Below are 14,409 nucleotides of genomic sequence, written 5' to 3' on the forward strand. Positions count from 1 at the left end.
TATCACTGGTTTAATGATATAAGACAGGAAAAAAGCAGCAACTTGCAGTATGTCAGCTTCACACTGGCAGATTTTCCTATTGGCCATAGCAAAGACTTTGCCTTGCTAGTGGAGATGATCTTGAATGCTGCTTCCACATGCCATGTGGATCAGGCTGCATTGAGAGCTGCTCTCCAGTTGATAGTATGCTGCATCTCTGATGGGATGTGTGTGTGTGATCTTTTTCAGCACCTCTAGAGGAGTCTGAGCCATTGCTTGTGCTTCTGAGAACAAAAGGTAGATTATTCTTTGACTGATCTTTTCTAGTTAGGCCTTCAACTTCTATAGCCTTCTAAGACATTTCAGCTGTTAACTGTTCTACTGTGTTGTGTTTACATTATGTTTAGCACTTGGCTGCCAATATGGCAAACCACAAGTAATTTGTTACTGCTGGATCTGTAAATCACATAGCAAAAATGCTTTTCAAAGCTCTTTTGATTGTCAACTCTTAACCAGCATTCACCTTCAGATGACTAATGCAGTACTGCATATAGTTCTTTAGAGTGCTTTTGACTATTCAGGTATGATTTTCTTTTATGTTCTTTATTAAGGCAACAGCAGCTTAATGGAATAATAACTGCATTTTCATTTACACATTTCTACTGAGAATATGTGTGCTAAATAAAAAACTGTGCACTGGAGGAGTAATAAAGTGATGACTTCTGCCTACTCTCTTGCCACCTGATTTTTCCCTATTTTAACTTCTCTTCCTTCTGCTCTATTTCATGAGAAATAATGTGTTTTCTATAAGTTTCATCATACTGCCACCCACTTACCCACCCTCTCTTTCACAATTTTAAAAGAGGAAAAATGCAAGATTTACAATTGATTTTCATGGCAATTACATAGCACTGAGATTTTCAAATGTTATATGATAACATTCAGATGGTATAGGCCTGTTAAATACAGAGATGCCTCTGTAACTATTCTCCAAGCAGTATTTTCTCTGAGACATTTAAAGCCAAAAGTGGCTTACATTACTTTGAATTATGACTTTTTTCCTGTATGCAAGGGCAAATATTCTGTATTTAATTAAGTCTTTAATTCTCTTTAATATTTTTTAAATTATTAACACTTGATTTTGTTTTTCTGTGGGCTCCTATGCCCTTCATTATCAGTTTCTTCTTTTTCATCTGGTGCATGAGTTTTTCGGTGAGTCACATTTTGGAGTGAGTCATGTGCATATTGATTCAGGGAGACGCAAAAGTCTGTCATTAACATGAGAAATTCCATTAACTTAATTGCAACTGTTCTTGTGGTTCAATTTCAAGACTCAAAAATAAAGGTACCAAATTCCTTCCCTTTTTGCACAGCCCATATTTGTGTAGTCTTCCTTACATACCAACACAGGTCAAATCTACTATGCCTGTGGGATGGAAAGGCATTCCTAAAGATGCATTCTGTAGCAGAGTGTCCTTGCAGTCTTTATGACTTCCTGGGTGAATTCTATTTTAGGGCTTTATGCTTCATGTGCCAAGTTCTTTTTCATGGTAAAGTAAAGCACTTAAAATGCTTTGACATTAAACATTTTAAAATAAGTGTGCAAATGGACTGATTTATTAGTATTAGGTGTGTGCTCAAAGTTAGACAAGTATTTTAAACACAGGTTCACTTTATTTTAGCTAATGTTAAGAAAGAGAAATTAATTTGGTGGTCCAATCCTGTCCCAAACACATATATTAGAGTAGAGTAAGTTATGGAAGTGCCTATGTTTTGATATATTATGGAGAAGTAGCTTAATCCATAGATTAAACATATAACTTTTATTAAATCACAGAATTCACTGAGTTGGAAGGGGCCCACAAGGATCATCAAGTCCAGTTCTCTGGCCCTGCTGAGAGCCATCCCCAAGACTCACACGCTGTGCCTGAGACTGTTATCCAAATGTGTCTTGAGCTCTGTCAGGATGATGCTGTGACCACTGTCCTGGGGAGCCTGTTCAGTGCCCAGACACCCTCTGGGTGCAAAACCTTTTCCTGATATCCAACCTAAACCTTCCCTGACACAACTTCAGGACGTTTTTTTGGGTCCTGTAACTGATCACTTGAGAAAACAGATCACCTATTAGGTTTTTAAATTCTAAAACTTTTGTTTTATGAATGGTTTCATCTTTCTATGAGAGTAGAGCAAAGATTAGAATCATCTTAATATTTGTTATTTATGCTACATGCAAGGATGAATTAAAATTTTGAATTTATTGCTCTACTTTCAATACATGTCCAGATGTACTCATTTTATAATCTCATTTTTACTTACAATTTTGACCTTATTCAGTGTGCATTCTACTTGCCATTTGGTTCCAGGATGTATTTCCTGTATACTGTCAGATCCTGCTCTGGAGACAGAGTGATTTATTTTGGGGTGCTCATCATGATAGGTGTCAATGGCGCTTCCCCACTGAGGGGCAGCAGCTACACAACCACATAGTTGTGTATATATGTGAATGTATGTGAATTAATCACATTTGCCTGGTTAATGCATCTTGTGTTTGCTACATGCAGTCGTTTCACTTGACTCTACTGACTTCAAGTGACATGAATTTCTCCTCAGAATCAGATATCACAGTGATCTTGAGTTCCAAGGGTGTAACTGCTTCAGATGTGGTGTTTCTTTAGGAGCCCCAGTCAGAAAATATCACATGCAACTGGGCTGATGTGCAGTGGTGTAGAAACCAAGATTCCACATCTGGGACTGCTGGAGCTGGGATTTGCAGGGTACTTAGGCTCATATACCACTGAGAATGGACGCAGAGTCTCCCAAGATGATTCCTGATGTAGCCCGGGATTTGTGCAAACTCACCTTCGGTTTCAGCATAGCCAGCAGATCAACAGCACAAACTTAGCGACCATCTTGGAGATGTTGAGATGACATGTCTAGCATCCCACAGGGATTAAGGCAGAGGCAGGTGCAGAGTACTCTTCTCCATCATTCTGCTGCTGTAAGTACAAGACTGTCTTTGTCTTCCTGACTCTTTGCAGAATACAGGAGATGCAGTAAAACTCTACCCACACTCAGAGCGAATGAAAGAGACGCAGACTTGGAACATGTTAGTGAAAGAACAGCAGCAGATGTGCAGTGTAAGGTGAAAGACAAAATAATGAGGATGGGAAACAGAAAATCATTAGTAGGGAGAAGGCCTTGGGGGATGTGGGAAAAATGTGCCCAGGTTCCCAAAACCTTTCACTGTCTGTGAGACATAGGATGTATGTCATAATTGAGGCTCCTCCTTTTCAGGATCCTTACTCAGTCTCAGAAGGGTGTACTTGCTTAATGCAGGGATGCTGCTGTAGAAAAATAGTAACTGATTGTATTATATGTCATGCCCTAATGCTCTTTTTTCTTCTGCATACCTCAGGCATTTTCCCCTGAGAGCAGCTTGGGCAGCAGCAGGGGGAGCACTGAGAGCGCAGAACAGTGTTCCAGCTCTTCTGTCCCTGGCTTGACTGCTGCAGCTGCTGGGGACAGCTGTGGCAGAGATAGACCTGCTCATCCAAATTCATAGAAGAAATTCAGGACCAGTTTCCTGTTCTATTAGTTATTAGTAATAATAATGTCAAAATAGAATACTAGGTAACAGACCTGTAATTTTTTGCTTTTATTTCACAGTGTAAGGTACATGTCCTTTGGGCCAAGGAGAGTTAGAAGCCCATCTCTGTTAGGATGATAGAAAAATACGTGTTTGACAAATCATTTCTACAGAAGAAACTTCCTACTGACCTCATTGTTTCAAACTGAGTGGCAGCACTTGGCTTATCAAATGTCTGGTTGCTATCTGCCTCCCATAAGCAGAACAATATTGCCTTCTGGATTTCATCTTTACTGCTCCATTTAAAAATATTGTTTCCTAACGAAGATAAATGATAAGCGAATGTTCATGTCTCCAGAGCTATGATGCAATAGCAAACAGTAAATGTCCTGTTATTTTGCACCTTTAATAATTTGCTGATGATGTTTGGCTCTAGCAGATACTGTTTGAAAGGGTATATGAAATACTTCTGCAATTGGATGATATTGTGAAAAAACCACATACAAGAAGTAAAGGTTTTGATGTTTCATTTTAGGTTTCACTGGACTAGTCCAGGAAAGTCTCCTATGTATTCTGAAACAAGGGAATTGAGTAATATTTTTTCCTGGCAGTGTCTGCTTACAAATATCAAGGCGGAAAGCAGACCAGTCTTCAGTAAAAGCTGAGAAAAATGGAGGGACTGAAAGGAAATAAGACATCTTTTATAATTTATTGTATTCCTTAAATAAACTTGTCTAGGTAATAAGGCCATATATTAGGAGGGAGATAGTTAACATTTGATAAAACGAAGGCCATACATGAAGGTATTTATGTATGTTTTATGCATGGTGTACAACTGCTGAGCTGTGAACTTGGTGACTGTAAATAATACTCTCACCTTCTCTTGTTGTTGACTTTCAAGAGTAGAACAGACTTGCTCTGCTTTTTCTTTCTGTATTCATCGTTCTCTCTGTTGATAAATATTGCCTTGCTCTCTTAGATGAGGATAGAGATTCCAAGTTATTGTGATAGACAATAACTGGATATTATGCACAATATGATGCACATACATGTTTTGAAAGTAAATAGGCTCTTTGTAAAGTGTCCTTCAGTCAGTGTCCTAGTACCCAAATTTTTGCCATTTATATAGATGGAGGCATGAAAAGGAAGGCTTATGTACCTAAATTTTGGAAGACATGATTTAGGTACTCATGAAGTATGAAAATGGGAGGTGATGTGGTAGGCTTAGTAGTGTCTGAAGAAAATTTGTCACTAGTTGTAGTGGTAGAATGTCCTTATGCTAGATCTTACTACTCTCTCACTGCTGTATCATTATTATTCTCTCTTTACTCAGAGAAATTACTTTTCTTAGCCTTTTACTATTGCAAGCAATGTCTAATACTTGATTCAGTGTTCCAGTAAAAACCAGAAATTTAATAAAGCTTTAATTCTCTATTAATATCTTTGCAATTTCTCTACCAAATTTTCCTTTTGCATATCATATCTAATATCATGTAAGGTTTTCTGTCTGTTCTGTCGAGGATATATGTTTCTTATGCTCGTCTCTTCTAACTTAGGCAGAAGTTCCCTTACTGAAGCTTAGTACTGCAGTTTATATTGGCTTTGCCATTTCATAATGTCTAATTCAATTAATTGAGTAGCTGTGATTTAGATGGCATTTTTAACTACATTTGTTTGGGTTGTTTTAACTCCAAACAGGCATAAATAAGAGGTTCTAAATGGTGCCTGTTTTTCTTTAGTTGACAGAAATATCTTCTACTCTGTTTATTTATTTATTTTCTGAGAAGTGGGCATAAATAAGTTTAGTTTTACTCAAATTCTCCCTACAGGGCTATATCAAGGCTTTCCAGTAGCACACACAGAATTAGATTTTCATGTTCAAAGGACCTCTAAGGAGGCAAAATTAAATTATACAACAGAACAGAAAAATTAGGGAGTTCTGGGAAAGGAATGAAGGCTGTGAGACAGTAACAGGAAACTGTGTGGTCTGGGTTTGGAGTTTTATGGGTTTGTGTGACAATCTGAACTCTGTGAATGGATTCTAGATTTTTCTGTATCTCGTTTGCCTCCTCCAGATGCATCCCTCTTCCCAGGGTATGCAACCCCAGTCTATCAAATTTGGGGCACTTGTGACCCTTTTCTCTCATGCAGTTACTAACTCCTTCCTTCCTCCTTGCAAATGCAGCTTTCTTTCCCTGCAGTAATTTCCATGTATCTCCCACTGCCTGGGAGGAACTGGGCATCTGTCAAGCAGCGATGGGTGAGAAAGGTGATGGCAATAACTGTTTCTTCACCCTCCAAATTGACTTTTCCTAATGGTGCCTTTTTAGTGCCTTATTGGTGGCAGAAATCTGTACAAGTATAAAAAGAGCTCACCCTGATCTACAATAGTCAGTAAATTAGTCTGTATCATGTTCATAGCTATGTTGTCTAGTTGCATGACAGAACCAGTTTGTTCCAGTATATGTCCAATGAACTCTGGCATTGACTGATCCTTTTTTAATGATCAGGAGATCTGACTAGATACTTTGCACTTCCTCTCATTCACATTGACATTAAATTCCTGTGATTCACACTCTATCTTAGGCTATTTATATAAAATACATCTAAGGGAAATGTAAAACTCTCATTCTGCTTGTCTATTTTGTTTTTACCATTCAATAATTGTTTGGCATGGGTTTTTTTCACTCTGTTCCTGTAATGGCTAAATACTCATATGGTCCCCTTTCAGTGACTCTATTGTAATTCATCTTCCTTTAGTTGTGTTGAAAATCTCTCACTTATGTGTGTGTTTTTTACCTTTACAGGGTGCACTGACATTTTTATATGACTTTTGTATTCATTCACTTCCATTGGCTTGTAAGGTTACAGCTAATGTGTGTCACCTGCTTTCCTGTGCTGAGCGCTGCTGCAGTTCTTTGCTTTTTACTCCAGGGGGCAAGAAATGCTTTATTCTCTGGTACAGCAAATCTGAAATTTAAAATACAAGTGTAGGGCAGCTACCATGGAAGATGGTGTCATAAATAGAGGGGAAATACCTCTAGTCTGCTTCCTTTGTCTATGCAAATACCTAGCAATAATAGTCTTTCATGACCTACACTCTGCAGAATTAACCCGATGCTTTTAATAATCAGTGTGAGAATACTGGTTGCTATGGCAACACATTCTGTGGTGCTACTAGAGTGTCAAAATAACCTAATGAAATACCATGCTAAGAATGCTTTAGAAATTGACTTCTAAAATAAAAAGTAAATAAATCCACCTAACTTTACAAGATATGGATAGATGAGTGAAGTCTGCAATAAGGGAACAACCATTTTCTAACCGAGGGGAATCAGCAAAATGGAGTGGGATATATTGTGTTTCTCATCTTTGATGCATCAGTTGAGATAGAATTTCTAAATATTTTCCCTGCTTAAATAAGTGGTATACCAACAACTTTTGTGTTAAGAGGTTAGCTCAAGAGTTGAATGATCCTCAGGTGTTACACAATTTGAGTTAGTGCCTGTCTGTGCGGTGCCTTTGCTTCCAAAGTTTCCATCAGCTTGTGTTCATCTTTAGAGCTGCTGCTGTTTCTCTACTTCTTTTCCTTCCTACTTTTCTTTCACTTTTCTATTCCCTTCCTTGCAGTAGACTCCATGCATTTCTTTATTCTATTGGCTAAAATAATCTGCAATTAGGTGTTGGGGTTTTTAAGATGATTTTTATATGGACCCCACAGCAGCGCTTTAGAGTTAATGTTACCATCAGATCGATAGCTGTGGTCAGCCATTGTCTCAAACAGTGCTATTTTGGTCCAGCCACTTCTGAAAGAAATGGTCTTAAACACAGCATTTAGTATCAGGCAGGCTGCTCAAGCAAATTTGAAGCAGGCTAGAACAGCTATTTCATATACCAATTTAGAATTAGTGTGTGAAAATTACTTTTTTTTTTTTTTTTTTACTTGTAACAATTTGTGTTGACATGAGATTTTAAAAGTCATTCATTACTGGATTAACTTTCCTCCTCCTTCTAAAATTAGTAAAAATTACCAGTGCAATTCAGTTGGGGTGGATTTTCCTGTGTAGCAAAATAGCATAAATATATGGGAACTGACCACTGTTCCTATTTCTGTCTGTCATAGAAAATTAGGATACTGGTTTAAGCAAAAATCAGCATTTTTCCCTTATCACTCAGATCATTATGTAAGCCACAGTGTTCCTAAGTCAGTGATTATTCCTGATACTTTTCATCCCTTTCAGACTATAAAGCAAAATAATACAGGTCATTTTAAATACATCTTTTGCCTACAAAATAAGATAACACATTTATTACTGATAAATATAATGCAAAACCTAAAACCTCATCTTTTGACTGATTTAGTAGTTTTTGTCTGCAAAAATATTGTACCCATCCAGACAAATGTTAGTTTTTATTCTTTGTAGAATATCCTAAACTTAATGATATTACAGCAAATTTTTAAGTAAAATGAAGTAGAAATTGCCAATTTCTTGATAATAAAGACAATAAATATTTTGTAGGTATATTAATATGTTCACTCAATTTTAAAGTATAATCGCAGGTAGCTCAATATGTACCTTCCTTAGAAAGTATTCTCATTCAACAGTTTAACAGTAGGTACTTTGGATTGAAATAGCAGTTTATCTTTTGGTATTTCTGGATGGGATGCTCTTAAGTTCATAAGATAAAAAATTTCTTTACAATATATATCACTGTGTTTAATTTGAAAGTATTGTTTCTTTATGCCCAGAGGCCTTCTTCAATGCGTTTATCACCAAGGGAGGAAGAAGATGATGATGCAGCTGAAAATACTTGTGGACCCTCTGGTTTATGGGAGGCACTCACACCTTGTAATGGATGCAGGAACCTCGGATTTCCCATGCTTGCACAGGTATGTGATTCCCTTTTCATCATAAAACTTAGTAACTATGGAAGAGATGCTTAATCTCTGCCTTAACCTTTAAAGTTATTTATAGTCTTGCCTGATTCCCTTCAAAATTGCTACTTTCACTCTTCAGTTTAATGTCAAAAGCTGCTTCCAAAATTAAATGTTGAGGTTCAGTCATCCTGCTATAATAATTATTCATAAGAGTTTAATATGGAGACTGGTGTTTACTACCCCTATTTTAGACAGATAGTTGCTGTATTGGATAGCTTTCTTTTCCATCTGGAAAGAAATTTTGAAGTCGCATAGTTTCCTTTGGGATAAGTACTCTATTTTTGACCAGTTTCTAATTAATATAATGACATCTCAGCTACTTTCTTTATAGAATTAATTGAGGACATCATGCATAACTCAACTGATGTAAGAATATAGCCTAAGACTTCTTTTTGAAGATTATGTAAGTTGAAGAAAAAATTCCCAAACGTTTTCAAATGCTCATCATAATACAGAAGAGAATAAATAGCAGTGGGTAATATATTTGAGTCTAAGTCCCAGCAACTCTCAGAGCAGGCCAGTCTACAGTATCTACCAAGGCATTCCAGCAGCTGTGTCCTGAACAAGTGATATTGTATTGCTCCAGAACAGGATGATGCTTATTGCTGCTTCTGGGTCTCCCTTGTTCTCTCCCCCTGCTATAAATTAGCACTCTCGTTTGTGTAACATTTTTCCTGCACTTTTTTTTTTTTGTAGCATTGAATGAAGACCTGCCAAATTTCTGTTTAGAAATGGCTGGTGTTTTTCCAGTTGCATCCTTACTTGGCACTACATTTAAATAGCTTTGTCAGATTCTTGTGTACCACATTGGAATTCCATATCCTGTCTCCCCACGCTTCATACACTGTTGCTTTCATACCGTGACTGTATGTTTTATTCCCTTTAAGTCTCGTGGGACTTGCACCTGTTTGAAGTCAATGCTGAAGCCTTCCCTGCAGTCAATGGAAACAGGATATGGCAGCTCATGTGCTTGAATAACAATGAGCACTGCCCTGTCTCTTGATAAGGAGCCTTTATATTCCTTCTCCCTTTCAGAAGCTGTTTCCTACTTCATACTATCCATCATTTTAGACATTTGGCAAAGTGGGGCATTGTTGGAATCATCCCGATTTACAATCGGAGTACTAGTTACTAATTCCTCATTTTTAAAGATTTGTTCCAAAACGTATTTCTTAAATTGAACTTTTCTTATATAAATATCACCTGTGCTTTAATTATTGTTAAACTTGCCTCTGATGAATATACTTGCCATTTTTATTTCCTAATTTTAGAAAATATTTTTGTTTTCCTTGTTTGTTCTTTAGGTAAGATATACATAAATGGTGCTATAAAATTGAGGGATGCATTTGAAATGTGTAATCAAGTGTGGTTGTTTGGTTGGTTGGTATGTCTTTCCTATTTATAAAGAGAGTCATTCCAACTATGATGTAACTTTTAAGATAGCAATTCCTGAATGAGTGTTATTCATTGTACTTATATTTTAATCTCAGACTTATGATATCTCTTCCTTCTTGCTCTGAGAACAATAAGATTTTTAATTATAAATACAAAAAAGAGTATATTTCTTATGCTTTCATTTATGATATGACAGACTGCCTTTCTAGATTGCTTCTATCCATAAAAATTAACGACAGAGATAGTTTTGGTCTTTTGTTGATTTCTTTTTATGGGAGAAAGGAAAAAAGTTAGGTAGTGAAAAACCTCCAGACTAAAAGTCCGTGACTTTGTTTTTTATAAATTGTTGCCATCGGTGCATGCAGTCTTTCAAGCTGTTAGCTAATCTGTTGGATCTTTCACATTTACTTCAGAAAGTAGCAGAGAAGGTCTTGTTCTAAGGGATTGAAAACACAAAGTATATATGTAAGTTTCTGGATTAAGAACAGTATCTGGAATTGGTCTAACAAATTATATATTGTGTGCAATAGCATTTTTTAGGTAAAAGTACAAAAATATGTTTCTGATACGTCAGTGCACTAACATATCAGAAAGTGCAGATTTCATCATGAAGAAACAGTGAGATAAGGGTATTTGACATGGTATCTTAAAATTTGTACTCTCCTAAAGGTTCAAAAACAGGGAAAAGTCTCTATCAGTTACTCTTGGACTCAAGTTCATTTTACACTTCTCCTTTAGTTAAAAATAGATTTTACAATCATATAAATATAGTGTGTTTGCACATCAAAGGTGAACAAACATAAAGATTGATTCTTGCTTTATATACACAGTCAGAGGCACAATGATAACATGAAATTGAGTTTTAGGTGAGATTATGAAAATGTCCATCTGTGACCTAGTGAGCTAACAGTTTTCAGTATGCCAAAGGAGAGGGCAGTAATCTCCTTGACAAACTTGGTTTCTTTTTTGCAGTTAGGGAAAAAAGCTTGTCTGGAGGTACTTCTGGCATGCAGTGTGTTACTGCTGTCTCTATTGTGCTGGGAAGTGTCATTTTAGAAAGGCTATTATAGAATGTTCTGCGTAAAATGTTACTTAAGACCTAGCATAGCAGTAATACAGGTGTTCTCAGAACAATCAACTCTTTTACAGTCTCAAAATTGGTGAAGAGCTTTATGGAAAAATCTTTGTGCCTTGTAAAAATTTCAGGGGTTTAGAATATGCAGCTGGATTTTTGGAGTCTGGAATTGAGACAGACTGATTGTCTTCTTATTTTAGCAAAGAGTGTTTTCCATTTGTAGGTTATGATTTAGGATTAATTTGGGCTGTTGCTTTGTTCTGGAGTTAATCTTTGGTTTAGGGCAAAAATTCAGTACCCACATACATATTCACATTTTCTTGAGAATAGAGCAGCATACTCTGAATGTATGTATATAATTCCATTTTCTTTTTCATGTATAGCATACCTTGAATATTTCTCTGCTAAGGGGGCAAACAGGGCCTGATGTACAGAGATAAATAGAGGGCAGTCTGCAATGTCAAAGAGATGAGTGCTGCAGATTCTATATGATCCCTTCAGTATTATCAGTTTAAAGCAAGCAGTTCACACACCTTAATCTTGACAGTCATGCCAGCATATTTTTCTAATTGTGATATAAAGTAATTGTGAGATAAGGCAGGTTTAGCTCTGTCCCATTTAAGATGCTGCTGGGTCAGCTTGACTGGACTGTGACTTGAATTGTGTTGTATGTACAACTTAAAAATCCTGACAGTGATTCCATGTGTTTGACATGAGGACAGCAAGGAACACCCTCATTTGTTACACCTCTGTTACAAAATGAAAATAATGTCTGTAAAGAGAACAGTGCAGTTGCTATGGAAAAATTGAACTTTGATTCAAAAGCTGTAAGTATAAATCTTCGTGTTGCCAGTCGCTGGGAAGCACGGCTCTTCACAAAAATATCTGGCAAATTTACTTAAATATTTAAATGCTGTGTTTCTAGCTTAGTGTCAACTTTTCATCTTTCAAGAGGGAATGAAATTCTGGGAGACCTTGACATTTCCCTTTAAGACTGATCAACATTCTGCTTATATATTTCTAGGATTCCTAGAGGTAGGAACTCCAGCAACTTTATCAAGGGTTCTCCTGTGGAAGAGAGACATTCCCCCCAAAAAGCCTTTTTATTTAGAGGGAGGGTAGAAAAAGTGGACTCCTAACTACATTTTTAGGAGATGAGAATTGTATGCAATAGTTTCTTCATCAGTACAGGCTATGGTGGGAATATTTAAAGTTTGGGATTTGATGCATCTGTTAATAGGGTTATTTATTTAATGTCTGCCTTCCAGAAGGTCATTTTGTCTGTCTGTACTTCTTTTAGTAAATTTTAAAAAGCAATTTTTGATGGGAAGAGATTTTTGTATACTGTTTGTATTGTAGAAGCTAGTTAAGGTTGTCCTGTAGAAAGCCTGACATTGAAAATCATTATGTTGCAATTATTTTTACATTTTCAAAATCAGCTCAGGATACATGAGAGATGAATGGAGTATTTTAGTAATGCACTAACTCAGTTTTCACATAGAGATCAAATCTGCTACTAAAAAACCCTCCATACTGACACTCTCTGGAGAGAGGCAGCATGGGTCTTTGTTATCTCTTTCTGAAGAATTTTAATATTGGGAATTTTATTTGGCATTATTTCTTTTCATTTTAACATATTCTTTTGGTTTGAACTCCTTCTATCTTCAGTTGCCTCAAAAATTTTCTTAGATTTTAAGGTCAATGTGATGAATGTTCAAGTAATTTTTAAACTGCTCTGGTGCAGGGGAGGTAGTATAAAAGAGGAAGTATTTCTTCTCTCTTTTAATAAAAACAGACAAAATCAAAGAACATGTTTTTAATTAAACAATAATTGCTAAAATATTTCATCTTGGTGTTTCAAGCCATTAATAACTTGACCTTTCAGTACATTCAGTGGAAGCAAATTTCAAACTAGACTGGTAAAGAAGCAGATTTGGCTCATTTTACTTAGTGCTGAAGTTCTCCAAAATTAGAAACAGAAAGTATTGTGGCATTATCTAATTTCTATGTTACAGGGGAGGAAACCTGTCTCCTTATTGAGGATATAGACAAAGTAGGGAAAGCTTTGACCTAAAATATGCCTGAGTATGGATAGCCAGAGTAAGATTGTTATATTATCTGTAATACTTTCCTATAGTTTCTGACCTTCAGTGAAAAATATTTTTTTCTTCCTAATTTAGTAGATTAGATTATAAATTTACATAAATGGGAGTAATATGGAAAGCTCTACTACCCATAAAAATATTTCTGTCAAACTCTTGATTTGCAGTGTTGTCTCTTTTGCAGTAATTTTAAGTCTTATTAGTAATTTCAGGAACACACCACCCACACAGTGAAGGAGCTACTGAAAAGTGCAATATGTATTCTGCCTAGAAAGAACCAGCAGGTGATGATTATACCCCGCTGAACAGTGATAGGAAATAAGTATATTGAAAAAATTGTGGTTTATTTTGGTGCTATGCTACATTTTCTGATTGTGTTTTAAGGAATGAAGCTGAACGTTTTATTCTTGCATGTGGTATGTATTGCATATGTAGCTTCTGAATTTCCAGTGTAAATTTGGAGTAGCCCATGTAAATTTGCAAGTGTCTTGTTGCAAAAGCATTTTACTGTTGTATAATCTACACACCACTACACAGGTGTGTAGTATAACCAGAGAAGTTATAGTCTGTTTATCCTTGGGTATTTTCAGAATTGACTGGTCAAGCTCCTAAGCTCTGCTTCAACTGCAAGTTTGGAAAAGATGACTTCCAGAGATCTCTTTCACATTGTTGCTAACACCTATGTTCTATAATCCTCTGTAAGGCTATGGGACTTCAGATGAGTTTATTTCTTTAAAAGCTTAGGACTGCCTCTGCAGTTTGTAAATGACTGGTTTTTATCCCTGTCCAGAACTGTGTAAATCTGGTCACTGCTGGAATGTGTTATCTCTTGGTGTGATCATGAAACAGCAAAATTAAACAGGATGAGAAAGAAAGGAGAGAAGTGTCAAAATGTACTGGAACTATTGATGTATGTCAGAAATAATCTGAAATATTGATAACTGGAGTGGTTTACAAGATTAAATTTAATTCCTATTAATGGTATTCAAATTCATGTAGAAATTACTGTTGAATTGAGCACTGTCACATACCAACTGAAACATGTCACAATTGTAATCTGGGAAGATCTTACATAGTAGAACTATATTATATTTTATTGTTTTGTGGTTTAAAATTTAGTGGCAACCAGAAGACACACTTTCATGGAATGTCTTTGCTTTCAGTTCTGCTTCTCAAATTATGGGAAAATGGAAAATTATTTTGAATTGCCCAGTGAATAGATAGCAGTAGCACATCACAATTAGTTTTGTACATGAAAGAAATTCCAACTTAATGTTAAAAACTTAATGTTTGGACTTCAACTGCTTCATAACAAAAATATTAAAGCAGTATA

The 14,409-nt window shown here is 36.1% G+C and overlaps 1 protein-coding gene across 9 annotated transcripts in view; it reads left to right on the forward strand.

Moving 5' to 3' along the window:
• The window catches only part of ANKS1B (ankyrin repeat and sterile alpha motif domain containing 1B), a 408,217-nt gene that overhangs the window by 91,568 nt on the left and 302,240 nt on the right, over nucleotides 1–14,409 (forward strand). For all 9 annotated transcript variants that reach the window (XM_077178718.1, XM_077178715.1, XM_077178724.1 and 6 more), the window contains one exon: nucleotides 8,316–8,456. In XM_077178718.1, coding sequence (XP_077034833.1) covers nucleotides 8,316–8,456 — 141 coding nt within the window. The remainder of the gene's footprint in view (nucleotides 1–8,315; nucleotides 8,457–14,409) is intronic.

The sequence above is a fragment of the Agelaius phoeniceus genome, chromosome 5 (genome assembly GCF_051311805.1).
Source record: "Agelaius phoeniceus isolate bAgePho1 chromosome 5, bAgePho1.hap1, whole genome shotgun sequence".
In the NCBI taxonomy this organism is placed as follows: domain Eukaryota; kingdom Metazoa; phylum Chordata; class Aves; order Passeriformes; family Icteridae; genus Agelaius; species Agelaius phoeniceus.